We start from the raw sequence: 16,943 nt of genomic DNA, 5'->3' as shown, positions 1-16,943 counted from the left end.
TAAATGTGTGAAGTTTACATAATTTTATGCCAAGGTGCTAGAGACTTCATAGAAAGCAAGTCATGGTGGGATGGAAATGACTGTGCATTTTATATAGGCCCATCATAATTATTAAGTAATTAAACATTTCTTCATAAAAAATATTGAATCAGCTGCTCGAATTACATACGCTGGTTAATTATTGGGTGCAAGCATCACAAGGAAAAAAAAAGGTCTTTCGCGATCACTACCGAGACGCCCCACTTCAAACGACCCGTCAAACACGGTCGTGCCTTCACCAAAATGGTCGTCTGAAACGATACATTTTACTCAGAAGTGAAATGGATGTACTTTAGGAAAGCAGAATGTTCAATTTCACAGCCGGAGTCCCCTCGCACCACCAAGAGACTAACGTCTCTCGGTGGTGTAATCTTCCTTCATGCAATTGTTATAGACTTTGCCATCACCAAAAGATATGTATATATATATATATATATATATATATATATATATATATATATATATATATATATATATATATATATATATATATATGTGTGTGTGTGTGTGTGTGTGTGTGTGTGTGTGTGTGTGTGTGTGTGTGTGTGTGTGTGTGTGTGTGTGTGTGTGTGTGTGTGTGTGTGTGTGTGTGTGTGTGTGTGTGTGTGTGTGTGTGTGTGTGTGTGTGTGTGTGTGCGCGTGGGTGTGTGTGTGTCACACACACACAAATTATCGGCCCTGACCTGGAAGCCACAAGTGATGTCGTGCCCTTGATCGGATATATCAAGGAGGAGCTCCCGGATTTCAAGCACAAGTTGGCCATATGGTTGCAGAACGCTGTGGGGCATCACCGGGCGCCGGATCTAGATCATTGGCTGGCCGGCTACAAGATAAATTGTGGCCTGCCTGGGCGTCAATTAGATCGAGCAGAGATCGCACTTATCTGTTATACATTATACCACAAGCGCGCTAGATGGCAAGGGGCCTGACAAGTCAATGATATCTTCGAGGCGTGCGTGTCACGTAAAGTGACGTCATTTGAGAAGACAAGTGATTGCATTAAATGAAGCACTTTTCTGGAAGTTTTAACGCCGTCAAACGCAGCCGGCGTCCTTTTTTCTTCTTCTTTCATATACTGCAGGTTTCGGTCTTCGCCAGATGGAGTCGTGTCATGTAATACGCAGGTACGCATGTTGGGATATAATGAGTGCTGACCGCGTCTGGCGTGCAGACGCAACACACAGTATACGTCATGGCAGCAACTTGCACCTTGTCATCTTTACAACTCCCCCTGTGCGTCACACAAAAAAACGTGCGCTGCCCCGCTTCGTCATTCTGTTATGTTTTTCTTCGAGGCACTTCTGACAGATCTCTTTTCTCCTGCACAAGGAAATCTGCCAATGGTAGGTTTCATTTTTAGTGACACAGTGGAGCGCAGCCGAAAGGAAGAAAGCGCGCGAAGGAACGCATGAAAGGTGGAATACTGTTTCGGGCTTCTTTTAAGGGAGTACCGACGCACATTTTCGAAGTGTTGGAAACTCTACGGAACACTTCGCGCGCGTATAGGATAGCGCTCAGCAAGTGTGGCGGTTGTAAAATACTTCTGTAGATATGCTAATTTAACACTAAAGTCGCCTCAAAAAGCCAATCCTGGCATTAGTGACATTATCGCGACGTCATAACAGAGAGCGAATTTTTCGTTTATCGAGAAGGCTGCAGGTATGATGGCGCTGCTAATAAGGAAATAATCCCATTGTTGCTTGTTTTTCTTCAAGCTGCGCTCGCGGGTGGCAGCCACAGTGATAGCAGCAACGTGACGGAACTAGTGCAACGTGACGTCATGACGCTTCTTCCACCTCCTGGGTGCTGAAATCGAAACTATAGGCCGCATAAGCAAGTATAATAGTAAATTATTTAGGGCGCGCTAGCAGCCGGTATTTTTTCTAATGTTTAGAGGGTTGCACCTTCATTTAAAGCGAAAGAAACTGACAAAGTGAAAATGCCATGTGTGTATTCTCCAGCTTGTGAGTTGAGTTGTTGTAGGCTACTGGTGGGATTAGCCTTGCAGTTGCTGCCGGCAATTGCTCCACCGTAGCGACACTTAAAATAATTAAATCACGTAATCCGACACAGACCTCCCAATTACAAATGTTCACTCCTCAGTTCACCATGTGGAAGCCAAATCCGTGTCCTGTAGGTAATTTAACAGAAGGCGAGAGACCTCCTTCCTACACAACCGGTTCCCGCGCGGGAAAACTATGCCCTGAAGCGAACTGTGAGGAAGTCCTGTGTTCTTGAGGGACCCGAATAACACCCTCCTTTCCGCGTTATACACAGTACAGCACATTAGGTAATGTTCTATGTCACCGCACACACCACACGTTAAACATAATGGTGATAACGCCAGGCCAGTCTTAAACATCCACGCAGGGGTACGAGCAGAGCCCGTGCGAATGCGGAGCAGTAAGGTGGCTTGGTTTCTTTTGAGACCCTTGATCACACATGGCTTGTGAGGTGAGCTCCACAAAGAACTGAAGTGGCACGACACAGCTTCTCTGAAGAGTCTCCCGTCTTCTTGAGGCACTTTTCTCAAAGCATTTCCAGACAGCGCTCTATGGGCGAGGCTTTCCGCCATCTCGTTGCCTATGATACCTATGTGTGATGGCACCCATTGGAATCGTATGGAGAAGCCTTTGACACTGAGATTTTGCTTGCGCTCCCTCAATTCGTGAATCTTAACATGGCACACCTGCGTGGAGTAGAAACAACGAACGAGGAAAATGGTGAACAGTGTAGTATGCTGCATCTAAAATAACTGTTCGTTGCAACGTTACAAAATAACTATTCGATGACAACACAGTATTAACTGCGCAAGCGATCTCATAATTTTGAGATGTAAGACGGGCAATATTCACCACGCGGAGGATATTATTCCTCGCGCGAGTTTTCGAGCTGTTTGCCTGTTAAACACTTGTGCTTAACTCAAAAGCCAACTTCACAAAACACATTTAATGGTTTAACAATAAATAGTTTATTTAATCTAGAAATGTCAGTAAGAACAGTCAGAAGGTAGAACTGAACAAACGAACATGCGAATAAATAAATAAATAAATAGACATGCTGACGTTTCTAAGATGGCTTGCAGAATCGCTTGTGTATGTGCGAATATTTTCGGTTCTGACTCAACAAGTAAGATACATAGTCTGCTCCGTCTCAAAAATAACATGAAAACAAAATTTCTTTTTACCGAAAACACGAGGCAGAAGCCGCCGTATTTAACTTAGAAGACGTAATGGAGGGCTACTGATGCCTGCTCATCGCACCATTCGTCAGAGTACATGCAATAAATTGAAGTGCTAGAAAGGAAAAAAAAACAACCAAACAAAACCTGTACATGCTGTTTCAGGTATTTCCCTGGCTATGATGGACATGAGACTTGCTTCATGTAGTACAGCACATGAAGGAGAGTTCTTTTTACCTTGCTGTCAGGCAAGTTCACCCCTCGGAGAAGCTTATCATTTATATTTATTGACGCTGATTTCTCATAGCAGTTCCAACTTCAGTGAAAAAGCTAGCTTATGAGAACGAATCATAAGGAAATGACGAGAGCTACTAAGCTTCGCTAAACGTGCGACTCCGTTGGGCCGCGGACGAAGCGCGCGCATGTCATTTGTTCGTATACAAGAGTGATTTTTCCCAGCGCAGCCCAGATGGGATCCATTTGAAGCTGTGAGTGTAAGCCTGCGAAATGGGAGGAAGAGGGAAGCAAGGGAAAAAAAAAAGAGACGCGCGGAACAGAGAGGTCGGGTGGGGGGGGCGCACATGCGGGAAGAAAAGCGACTATGCGGCGGCGGGTCGGAGCCGGGGCGAGCGAACAAGCAACAAGAAAAGAGCCGAGCTCGAGGAGCGCCGCGGAAAAGAACACGGCTTCGGCGGGTAGCCCCCGAGGTAGCCCCGCGGCGGCCGCGGTGGCACCGCAGCGGCGAGCCAATGGCGGCCGCGCCGGAGCGCCATTGGCGGCCACGCCAGTGCGGGGGCCAGGCGCGCAGGCCACGCCCCCGAACCGGCGGCGGAGCGACCCTCGCCGCGGCCGCGAGCACGCCACTCGACTTGCTGCCTCAGCGGCGTGCGCGCTACACCCCCGTCCCGACGACGACTCTTCACTCTTCTCTGTGCACCGTTGGAGCGGGCGGCCGGACCCCGTGCAGCGCAGTGGCGATCGTGGCTGGAGGCCGTTGCCTTTTGCAGCCAAACATGCTGCCCTTCGAGACGCCCAGCATCTTTGACCAGCTCCCGCGGTTCGTCTTCAAGATGCCGCGGGTAGTGCCCGACCAGAAGGCAAAGTTCGAGTCGGACGAACTCTTCCGGCGCCTCAGCCGGGAATGTGAGGTACGTGACCGCCCCTCCCTCCTCCGAATTGCAATGTGCCGCCCACTCTCGTGGCACTTTGCGTCAGGTTTGGCTCTCCAGTACCGCCACTGTGCATGACTCAGCTGAGAGTCACGTGCATGGCCACACGAAACTGCTGGTACGCTGGCTTTTCCGTGATGCGCTGATCCGTCGTACAGGTCTGTAATGCCCGCTCGTCGAACAGTGATGCATGTTGCACGCCTAATCGCTCACTGTCTGCAACTTTAATGGTTCCACAACGGCCAAGGCCGAATTAAAGGTTTGTGGAGCACGGAGCTGACGAACCTCATACCTAACACGTCTTGCCACTGTTTCACATCTCAGGTGTACCGCAAGCAACATGAGAAAACTGTCTCAATCACCTAGGGCTATGCTGTCGTTGCTCGTCTATTTTTCATCGTTATCTAAGCACTGAGATAAAACGACCCTCTCCCCCATTGCACAGGTGAGGCCTCGTGCTGTAGCCCCCTTAGTGCCCACCCTTATTCAACGCTGTCAGAACCCTCACGTATTTTTTGCCCAGCCGTTTCGGTATTTAGTGATCACTTTGGTGCACGTGTGGTGTAGCGGGTGTTATCCAACTGGTTTTTAAAGGATGTAGAAAGCGTTCTCATGTCGAATCTCGACTCATTGAAACTCTTGCATCTAGGAAGAGCTTTTCCCAGTGAAAGGTTTATGAACGTATACTGTGGGGAGCAGACGAGACGTGCATTTTTTTATTTTTTTTTCATGGCCCGCGCCTTGCTTCAACTTTCGTTTGGTGCCGTTATTTGAGATGACTGATAGGTATGCGACAGATACCTGACCGCGGGCTTTTCTCTTTGGCCTAAGATCATTTGCTCGATGCCCATCGTTGCCATCGAAAAAATGATTTAGCATGAACGATGCTTTAAAATTACAAGGAATTCTTAGCGACTGAATACAACGTTCTTCTGATCGGGAAGCTGCCTGTAAGCAGGGTTGCCAGCTGCCAAGGCACAATGTCCCTTAAAGCACCAAGCACATTTACGGGTGAAAAAAAGTAGTGAAATAATTCCAACTGTGCACAGGCTCCGCATTCGTACAAATGCGGGTTAGAGACGAATTCTACGGTTGCCGAACGTGGAGGCATTGCATTTTATGTTAGCGCTAACGGCACGAATACACAGTGTAGCTTCAGGCATACTATCGCTACGCTGCAACATACTACACTGTTTACTCAAGACCCCGTATTACTGACACTTTATGGTGCTTTATGTTGATAACAGACGTTTCCAAAAAATATAATCAAGCAACAGAGAGGCCAAGAAACATTGTAGCTAAGAAGTTCCAAAATGTAACCGATTTGATGCAAAGTATAACCAAACCTGGCAACCCTTCTTCCATGCGGCTGTATAGAACAGAGCTCGCTGAATCTCTGCTTGTACTATAACGTCATGACAGATAGAATAAAGTGAGTACATTGTACCCATTCACTTTTGAATAGTGATAGCTGCCTGGCTATGGTTCACCACGCCTTGACCACCTGCTTCACTTGCAGCATGGCTTCAGCGTCAGAAACCTTTGAAATGGTACATTAACATTCGTCCATTCGTATAGTTTACTTCTTGCACGTAACTATACTGTGCATAGTGTGTAGTTCAAGTAGGCGCATGTGTATTTAGATTTGGTCTTATTCTGTGACTTCTTCACTCTAAGAAAAAGTGTATGCACTTAAAAAGGTAATCGACCCGTGCTAAAAACAGAGTGAAGCTTTTCAAGCTTGCGCAGAGCGATACGTATCCATTGAAGCAAGTTACGGAGTGCAGTCTTGCGCTTAACGCCTTGACATTTACCGCGTGTTCCCGTTGGTGCATAAAGTCTGGATGCCGAGATGTACGGTCTCTCTATATGCACGGCTGTGCGACCTTTTCCATAACACTCTGTGAGACATAAGTGGCCGGTTGTACATCTGACGATGGGCGCTCTATTAATACGTACGGCACGCAGCTAAACAGATTGTTCTGTGCATTTCGCTGTTTGGCCTCTTCTCGCAAAATGTCCAATAATTAATAAATTAAAGTTTGCGAATTAACGTCCCGAAGCTGCCCAGTGGCTTATGGGGGCGGGCGCCGCACGTGGAGGGCTTCGGATCAATTGTGACCACCTGGTGTTCGTGCACCTGCAGTTAATGCGCGGTACACGATCGTCTTTGTATTCCTTCTTCATACGTGAATGCAGCTGCTTGCGACCGGGACCGAAGCCACGACCTCGTGCTCAGCAGCGCAATGCCATAGCCACTGAGACGTCGCGGCAGGTTGTAAACTCTCGAAGAGGGTCATCATTCGGAGAGAGAGAAAGTAAAGAGGGTTACAGACGAACGAGGTCTTCCTCCCCCCATGCGAATGCTCCAGACGATGTCGTATACAAGTCGTTTATTAATGGATGCCGCGTGCGTCTAAAGCACGTCATGCACTCCCGTGCGGAGCCACGCAGTGTTGGCGTCGTATGTGACAAGTGTGAACGTTGCGCAGATTCGCTACACGGGCTACCGGGACCGGCCACTGGAGGAACGTCAGGTGCGCTTCCAGAACGCTTGCCGGGAGGGACACACCGAAGTGGTAAGCGAAACCCTTGTTTGCTCAGATGCGCACACACGCGCGCGCCTCACGCACTTCGGCGGCCAAGTTGCGGAAGGAGCGCGCCCGCGAGTTTCTGGCGCCCTAAAAAAAAAATATGCCCGGCAGCACGTGGTGCGGGAGTCCGGCACAGGCTGAACAAATTTCAGAACGGGCTCACTTTTGTCAACTAAGCGACGGATGTCTGCAGTCTTCTATAGACTGCAGAAATACCCGAGTGGAAGATGCAGCTCTTTTTCCCCCTCATTGTATAGGGCTGCATGGGAGAAGCTCGAGAATGAAAAGTTGGTTACGTTAACATTGTTTTTTTTTCTTTAGTTTCATGGCTTCAGGCAAATTTTATTACCTGTACTGCATTACAATTTATATAAGTCTCCCGCTATCAGCACGTGCTTTTCCTCTTCTCGCTAGCAAGTCTCATTTTCTAATTAATGCAGACAACGGTGTATTTGAGTCACCCGTAGCCGATTAAGCAATTGTTGTTACACGTCGACAACCAAACCACCGGCAATGTGAGTTCGACGTGATAAATACGGGAAAATTGCTTCAATTTTCGCGGCATCATAGAATAATAATAATAATAATATTTGGGGTTTTACGTGCCAAAACCACTTTCTGATTATGAGGCACGACGTAGTGGAGGACTCCGGAAATTTTGACCACCTGGGGTTCTTTAACGTGCACCTAAATCTAAGCACACGGGTGTTTTCGCATTTCGCCCCCATCGAAATGCGGCCGCCGTGGCCGGGATTCGATCCCGCGACCTCGTGCTCAGCAGCCCAACACGGCATCATAGAAAACAACCCGGATGGGGAAGGTCGTGCGAAAATTTTTAGCAGTATGTCCGCTCTGTTTAGTTTTGTGTAAAACTCATGGTGTAAGTCGTTGTACATACCGTTTCTCTTCTAGTTACCCCGTTCCCCAGGCGTTCGACCTACTTCTTTTTTACGTGTAAATATTTATAAATCGATATATGAAAGGAATAGAACGAAAAGAAAATCTTGCCAGAGCCCTCTATCGTGTGAACGGAAATAAATAAAATAATAATATAAAATACTTTCATTGCAACATCCAACATTGCAATAATATCCGCGGCCAGCAAACAAAGCCGATTCCGCTGACATCAACTATATATGATATACGTGCTCCCCTTGGACGTGATCGAGTTTGTCAAAATGCTGCGTTTCTACATTGTCATGTGGTTGACTTTAATCGGACCACCTGAAGCCTCGGTGGCGACAGAGCTGCCGTCAACGGAAACATTCCTTTTTTTTTTTTCTCTGGCGCACCTCTGAACCTTTCCTGTGTCGAAACCTACGCCTTCCATTTCCTCCTCCCAAGCGTGGCTGCATACATATTGCGACGTGCGGGTGGCGGAGGCAACACGTCTCGCCCTTTCGTCGCCTTCAGCTGAGCAGCGCTTTTGCAGGCAATCACTGAGATGCACAAACAGTGCACGTGTAGCGGGCGTGCGACAAGGGTTCCGGGCGACGCTCGCCAGACGACGCTGTATGTAGACCGGCGACACTTCTGTCGAAGGGTTTCGCTAGCGGCAGCGCAAACAACAGATAGCCACCCCTGGCGCGTGTTCAAAGGACACACACAAATACGTCGAGTGCGTAGTGGCTCAGGGCCGCTGTTCAGGGATGACCTCTAATTGTTTGTCGCATTGGGCTTTGTATCTTATCCCACGACTGTGGCCGGCAGTGCCGGTATGCATAGTACACGCTGGACCCAGCGGCGTTATGTAGGTACACAAGTGAGTCTGCGGTGCAGATATCCCCAAGTGCCCAGCATGGCTGGAGTTCAGCCGTTCCGGCAGTGGCGTGAATGGCAGCTCGCCAGCATAAGTGCTACTTGTGCGTCAATACGTGCCCCATTTTCGTAAATTCTGTATTTGAGTTATTTTTCTTGTTCGTTGGAAACATAAAGAAAAGAAAATCTCAGACAGTGCGATAGCAATTACAACGGGTACGGTGGATACTTGAGCGAACAAGCAACCCTATAGGAGAAAACTCACTTTTTTAATTTAACCAAAGTCACCTTAGATGAACTTACAGAAGATCTCACAGATGGTGTTGGGATAGAAAGTGTCAAACTAATTTATTCCCTGTAAGCTAAGCTGCCTCGCTGCACCTCTGCGTACTTGGCCTGTTGCAAATCGTTCACCAATCCCATTTGCCTCCGTTTTGCTGTAATCCGAGTCACCGCTCTCAAGGGACGCCAAATCCCTATACAGCCTCGAATGCATCCAAAGTGGCGACGCTGCAGTGACGCACAGCAAGTGCGATTTCGTAAGGTCTCGCAATGCAGGGATGCTCGCGCTCGTGAGCGATACAGTTTGCGCAACTAAAAGGGATCACATGTGCGTCGTTATATTCGCGCAATGGTAACGCTTAAGCTTCGGCAATTACGTTCCTGCCAGAGAGAGAGAGAGAGAAACGGGATGGGAAGGAGGTTAACCGGATGATATTCTGCTTTGCTACCCTGCACTGGGGGAAGGGTAAGGGGAAATGAAAGACGGAAAGAACAAGGTGGAGAGAAACATACCTGCCAAGCACTGCGTATACTTACCCATATAATGTACCGTGAAGGCAAAATTACAAAGAAGAGACACAGAACACGTCACAGGCGCATGTGACGTGTTCCGTGTCTCCTCTTTGTAATTGTGTCTTCGTGCTACACTATGTCCGTAAGCGAACACCAACTAGCCCAACAAGTCCTTCTACTGCGTATACTGCTTGGCCGTCGTCACATACGCGGCATCCAATCTCTATCTGACTTGAACCGCATCACCTCACTATAAGCTCCCAACGCATACAGAAAACCCAGGTTATACTCCGGAGTTGCGCTGAAACTCTGCGACTGTCACATTTTTTTTTCTCGCTTGTACTTTTGTAAGTTTAATTACTTAGTTTCACATATTTTCATCATTCACAGTGCCTGCTTGACCACATTCCGAAAGCCTAGCATGTGTTGCAACCTGTTAAGCTTTGAGTTTTCGCGCACATTCAGAAGTGAAAGGGTAGCAGGAAGCAAACGCTTCGAGCCTCTCGCTCTAATCCCCGTTAGCCTTACATCAGAGACTGCGTGTAAAAGCAGGGTTAAAACGCCCGATTGTTCGCTCGGTCAACCTATTTTTGAACTTATGCATACGCAATTACCTCAATAACGTTCACTATATAATCCAAGATCTGGTCATCAGAATTATTTTCGCTTACTGCCTACAGTCCGTCACACAAGTTCGCAATGAGGTGCTACAAGCGAGGTCACGTTCTAGCCGTAAAAAAATGTAGGGAAAAAGCATGCATGACAGTTGTGCGCACTCGCATATTGTTTTGCACCTCCGTCCCGGCATCAGGAGTTCCACAGCACCCTAAATGGGCGCCGTTTGGTTGCATGACGGCTACTTCTCCCGTAGAGATGTCATATACGACATGCTTGTGAAGTCAATACCGTAGAACGCAGTCTGGCTACGCACGGTCTTCAATACCATCAGGCTCGGAAATGTGTTGGCGCCGCTACGTAATGCGAAGGAGGCCGTCCGCTGTTTCAAAGATACTCGGACCGTGGCCACATCCGTCGATGGCACCAAAAGTCGATTCGAGCACTAGTATACAGTGCGCCGGTTTGAGAGACCACTTATAGTGTCCCTGTGCATCCTCGCATGTGCACTCAGTGCTCACTCTCTTTTTCTTTCCCTCTTTTTATTACTCCTTTCCCTTACCCCAGTGGAGAGTAGCAAGCCAGACGCTCGTCTGGTTGACCTCCCTGCCTGTCCTCTCCTTGTTTGCTATCTATCTATCTATCTATCTATCTATCTATCTATCTATCTATCTATCTATCTATCTATCTATCTATCTATCTATCTATCTATCTATCTATCTATCTATCTATCTATCTATCTATCTATCTATCTATCTATCTATCTATCTATCTATCTATCTATCTATCTATCTATCTATCTATCTATCTATCTATCTATCTATCTATCTATCTATCTATCTATCTATCTATCTATCTATCTATCTATCTATCTATCTATCTATCTATCTATCTATCTATCTATCTATCTATCTATCACACAAACACACACACACAGATTAAGAAAAAAAAATTGTGTTGACTATACGGTGACAGAGCAGATTTTTTCAAAAGCGCGACACGGGACAAAGAAAGAGCCACAGAACAGGACAGAGCGCTGTTCTGTGCCTCTCTCATACGTCTTGCGTCGCACTGTTAAAAAGCATCTGCTCTGTGATAAGATGTAGCAACCAGTCCAAATGAACACGCGACTATAGGGTACTTCGATGAGTTCCGTCAGGGGAGGAGAGGGAGCGCATCGAGGCACCCTATATAGATACGAACGTTCGGTCATTACATGTTTTAAGCAGAGTGGAGTATGCTCTGTGTTAGGGTGCGCGGCGTGAAAATCTTCGACAAATTAAAACACAATGAAGTAACAGACCACGAAGTAGTTTACTTTGCCTCTTCTCTTGGTCTTCGTTCGGCATTCCGCCGTCTCTCAGACACACGGCCGCGTTATTATATTCCAGGACCGCTTGGGCAAGAGTATACATATTGAGGTGGCTTGCATCATATACGTGTGCGCGGAGTCGGCTATGCATACGTTTGCATTGCATAGGCACATTCGCGCACTGCTGTCATTACGTATTCCTGGGCTTTTGCAATCAACCGAGAAGTGCGGCGTAAAACATAGGCGCTTCGTGCGCAGCAAGCGCTGTACACACGCTTGCCGGGAACAGGCATGCACGCATGGTTGTCGCGCAAGCTCTTTAGAACCGCAATCGGGCAGGTAGGCCCGGGCAGCGATTAGCATGCTGCGTGCGGTCATTTATACTGGTCGGCCGTGCAGGGGACACGTCTTCCCAATTACAGCATCGGCTGCAATCGTAGAGCTGGTCTGGCGGCGGGCGCGAAGCCTCGAGCGTCGCTAATCGCATTCCGATCGGGCTGCTGCCGTCTGGCACGGCCCAAGCATGCGAGTGGGGCCCATATGCACCATCTTTCTCTCGGCACGTCCAGCCCGCGGACACAAGTTTGGGAACTTGGCCGCCATTACCGCGTCGGCAATCACCGACGGGCTTGTGATGCGTCCCAGCAGCTCCTTGGTTTGCAAATGCTGCGCCGATGCAATTAGACTTGGCCCGGAGCGCTTCCTCCGCGACCGACAGCGCTCGCTTTTCTTGTCCCGTGCGCGCGAACCACCACCGCGACGGTGTTTTCACTCCTGGTCCCCGTATTCCCCAAGGAATGGGCGATTAAATCGCGCCCTCCTCAATCTAGTGCCGCCATTAATACGTCCGCTGTTATTCGAGGCGTTTCGCCCATTCCAGTGCGTCGCATGGTCCGCGCCGCGCTCGGCGTTTGTTGGGGCGATTTTTCCCGTAGCCATGGTCGACCATAGCGTAGCACACGGCTCTCAGCTATAGCGTTTCCTGCGTGGCAGTTTATGCGGGCGGCGAGGCGTGCGACTCCGCGGGCCCCATTAGTCACGCCTGTTTGTGGGACCGAAAGCGTCGCGGCACGTCGTGCCAGCTACGCGCGGCCGTCACAATGGCACAGTCACGAGTACGGTGCAAAACGGCCAAGAGCGGCTGTCTCCACCGCGTTGGCGCGGAGTGATGAGGGTATACACAGACGCGAAAACGAGCTCGTGCGTTTCGTGCCGCCCGCGCTCCGTGATAGCGTAATGACACTAATGGACTTATTAGCGCAGCCCGTACGTATACGAATCAGCGACAACCCTCGGGCACGTGCACACCCATCCCCGAAAGATTTGTTCCCTTCATATCCACGAGTGGCCGTAATAGACACAGTTGCTCTCTGGCACGTATAGTCGTGCGTGTTTCGTGGACGCGCATCAAGTAATTTGACGTCATCCGATGTGCGGGCTCTAAACGATCGATATTTTACAGCGTAGAAATGGGGTGACAAACGAATGCCATCAACTTTTGAGCCGGGCGAGTCCGGATGCTGTGACGAAGATTTCAATCTATTTACTTTGGAAGATGTCTTGAGTCGGTGCTGGTATTGAAATGGCAAACAAATTGAATGCAAAGCTTCCATCAGATCAGTGCTGAATAGCCCTTTTGTCTAAAAATTTTCGTAGTCGCTATATTTGTAAAAGAAAAGAAAGTGTGACAAAGCTGATTTCACCGGATATACATAAAGTGAGTTATTAATTGGTTATATATGATGTTACATTATAAACAACTCTCTAGCATATGTTGTAAACACGCATATCGCATAAGCTTCTTGATGCTCGTGCTTAATGTCGACTTATAGACGCAGTGTGTGACGCGAAAGGCATGAAGGCTTTACGAAGCAAGTCGCAGAACCCATTAGAGAATAGTTCGCGCGTTTGCTTGTGATGTGCAAGTGCAGACTCTCAGCATCGCTCTCTCTATTTATGGGCAATAGACTTTCTCTCACGTGTAAAAATATTCCTGGGCTGGCAGCCACTGACTTCAATGCCGCACATTTGCAGCATGATACGCCCAAATATATGAAACGCAGATGCTGTCACGGAGCTTCACGGTATGTAGCGCAGCACGCGGCGCGCGTGGGACAGAAATATAAACAGTTCGCAGTCCCCCTCGTGGGCAAATGTTTCATTCAGACAGATTCAGCGACTAGGAACGAAGAAACAATAGCAGGCAAATGTCGGCGCTCGATGTATCTAACGCGCGTCTCTCCTTTCTGCGTCCCGTGTGCTTTGCTTCAACCGATGGATCGTAAAGATCGTGCAGTGAAGCACGCCCACGGAACTTCGGCGTCTCCCCCTCATTAAGGGGCGTATCTCGCCGGGTTGTCCTAGATGAGGCACGATTGGAGTAGAGCTCTGCCGCTGAAGGGCCTCAAAATCGCAATTAGCCACTCAGCCGACATTAATGGTGGGGCCGCGGAAACGTCTCTATGCGACCGCGCTGAGACCGAGGCCGCCCGCGAGCGCGGTTATCGGCTCAGCCTTCGCGCTTCGAGCGCATATATACACGCAGCTGCTCAGCCCAGCAACAGTGCGGGGCCCGGCCCCAAGGCCCCGAGCGCCGAGCAGCAAAGGCCCGCTGGGATACGAACTTTGCTCGCCACTCGTGGGCATTCTCTTCGTCGCTGATCGGCGCACGTGTCTCCGGACGAGTGTGGCTTCAAACGTTGACGCCGAACGTCGCGCACTACGCCGTTGACCGCGTGGTGCACAGACGACGAAACCGGACGCAGCTCAGCTTGCGCGGACGCCATAAAACACGTAAACGTGAGCTGCATATTATAAGTACTGTCGTCAGCCACTGCACTGTATGCTCGAGCGCTCCATAATGAAACTAAAAGGGGGAGAAATCGCCTTTAGCGCTGCCACGAGCTGTTCGTGGCCCCCGTATGACATATACTATATATGGTCAATTTTCACGAGTGGTTCAGGTGACTCACGTAATCACTGGTCACTTCTGGCCACGGCAAGCTCACGCTTCGGGTGGCCTGTAGCATCAGGTCGGTTAGCCTGGTATTCAGGTTTGGTCCTGAAGTGGGAGAACGACACTGCGGATGTCGGGCTGATGTCGAATACAGGGCTTGTCGCGCTTCATAAATACATAATGTACTGATGGTTTTGCTTGTCTGGTATAGCCATCCATGGCTGCATCACGACGCGTGTTTCGGGATGTGCTCGTCGTTCGAGGTGCATATGCGGGTCATCCCGATTGTTCGATGTTCTTTCACCGCATAGTTTGACAAAATGCGTAAACTTCTGAAAGCACAAGCGTCACGCGTTGATTCGTTTTTCTTCGTAAACCTATTCTATCATCCAGACAGGCAGAATCTTTAATCATTAGTTTCAAAGTTTGCTTATATTGCGCCATGTTAGAAAAGTAGAAATTTAATGCATCGTCTGTGATGTTTTAAATCCATAGGCACGAGCACATGTATAAGTAAAGGCCAGAAAATAAGCCCCATTGCAAAGTGCATACAACTGACGCGCGGCGCGTGATGTTGAAAGTTGGTTGGCTGATAGACCTTTTAAACTGGTCGGTTAGCTGCGTGGTTGCTGTAATCCTGTTCGCGGTCTCGTCCTTTGGTTTGCAAGGCGCTTGGTGTGTGCCTTGTAACAAGGGCATAGCACTTGTTTGTTCAGTAAAGCGATTCGGCGAAGTACCCAATATTCTGCGATAAGTTATCCATTCGCCCACTTTAATTTCTCCTTTCCTTATTATTTCTACATTTCAATTGCAAAGAACAGTTAATTTTTCCTAGGCTTTATGTGGTTTTTTATTGTCTGTTGTCATATGGTCGTAACTGAGAATCGAGTCCTTCGGTTTCCTTAACTATATACAATATTTCGTGCGATAAGTCACGCGAGCTAGAAATAACCTATATCAGGCGTTAAAAGTGGCGTCAGAAGCTTGACAGCATAGTATATGTTTGAGTCAATGCGACAATTTGTACACGAGTACGGTGCGTCTATTGTAGTTAGGGGAAGAGAACAACAGAAACTGGCTCGCGTGTACTTGTGGACTGCAAAGCGTAAAAGCAAGCAAGGGGTAAAAGAACAAACAGGACCGAAACAAAGTACGAAGCCAGTGCCCGTCGTGTTGGTCAAGTGGTACAATGTTTCTCCCCTGCTGTATTTTAATCACCCGCCAGCGCTTCAAATGCAAATTACACGTGTTATAGAGGCTGTTTGTATTTATACTCCACAGTCTGCACTGTACTCTGATCTTCCGAAGAGCCGTTCGAATATGACGGTCGGAAAACACATCTATGTCTCTGAAACTGGAGACGAGCTTTGGACACCCCCTCCCCCTGGAAAAGAGATATCCGTGATCTTTACCAAGGCCTGCAGTTTTTAAAATGGCTTCTTTTTGGCAGTAATTCGCCAAAAGCTTACAGTTCGCTGTTCGTCTCGGCATTGTGAATCGTAGCTTTGGGTCTCGTGCACTTGGCACGCATCTTCAAGGAGGCGGCGACGGGGGCTTTTAAGGCTCACTCGACGGCGGCCCTTTTTTTCGAGTCCTCACCCCGACAGTGGCCTGCCGCGGCGCCCATTGTCTTCCCCGGCTCGTGCAGCGACGCCCACGGGGTGACATACGTCGGCGTCGCCTTTGACCGCCGTCGCACGCACGGACCAATTTGTCGTCGGCTGAGGCCAAACAAAAACCGGCCGCCTGCCCCATCTCGGAGGGGCACCCACGGCTCGTCTTCGGCAGCCCCCCTCCCCTCCCACACCCCCCGAGAGTGCCCGGCGTTTAAGGGCGGCTGTCTCTCTCGCTGCCGCCTGGGGCGCCGCCGAGCGTGCCGCCGCTCAAAAGGCTCGCTGTTGCAAACATTTGGCGACACTGGTCGACTCGGCGGGATGCGTCCTCCTTTTCTGCCGCGTCGGTGCCCATTTCGGTCTCCTCTTTTTGCGGAGCCATTTGCCGTGACTTATCGGCAGGAAAGTGCTTTCTGCCCACCCCGACCCCCTTCCCTGCATGTGCGAAGTCTAGGAGCGTTTTCGGTTCACACCCGCGCTTGTCTCTCTCTCCCCCTGCGCTCTCGCAGGCTTTCGTCGCCACGGGCACCAACCTGCAGCTTGTGTTCAGCCCCTGCCACAACGGCTACGTGGATTGCTGCGATTTCGATAAGGAACGTGGAAAGGTCAGTGGAGCTGCGTATTTTTGCATTTTTCGCCTTCTTTCTTTTTTCTTTTCTCTACCGTTCGTCTCAAGTGTGGGGGAATGAATGACTGGGGCTTCCTGTCTTGGACCGTCACATGTGTTTCCGCATAGCGATGCTCGAACTGTGCTCTGTGTACATGTATTTGTTTTTGTAAACACGCGTATCAACGCCTAATAGGGTGCAATGTGCAAATGGCGAAACCTTATTGGATGGATTCACCGTTTACAAGCCTGTTGTTGACTAGTTGAGACTAAGTATAATAATCATATTGTACCATTGCTCACG

General features: G+C 49.0%; 1 protein-coding gene across 1 annotated transcript in view; it reads left to right on the top strand.

The window, feature by feature from the left end:
- The first annotated feature begins 4,082 nt into the window (after positions 1 to 4,082).
- The window catches only part of LOC139054270 (protein big brother-like), a 61,738-nt gene continuing 48,877 nt past the window's right edge, over positions 4,083 to 16,943 (top strand). The window contains exons 1-3 of the mRNA XM_070531018.1: positions 4,083 to 4,368; positions 6,882 to 6,968; positions 16,542 to 16,637. Coding sequence (XP_070387119.1) covers positions 4,234 to 4,368; positions 6,882 to 6,968; positions 16,542 to 16,637 — 318 coding nt within the window. The 5' untranslated portion in view covers positions 4,083 to 4,233. The remainder of the gene's footprint in view (positions 4,369 to 6,881; positions 6,969 to 16,541; positions 16,638 to 16,943) is intronic.

Source organism: Dermacentor albipictus, chromosome 1, assembly GCF_038994185.2.
Source record: "Dermacentor albipictus isolate Rhodes 1998 colony chromosome 1, USDA_Dalb.pri_finalv2, whole genome shotgun sequence".
Classification (NCBI taxonomy): domain Eukaryota; kingdom Metazoa; phylum Arthropoda; class Arachnida; order Ixodida; family Ixodidae; genus Dermacentor; species Dermacentor albipictus.
The sequence above is the reverse complement of the archived record's forward strand: the minus strand, read 5'-3'. Positions and strand labels throughout refer to the sequence as shown.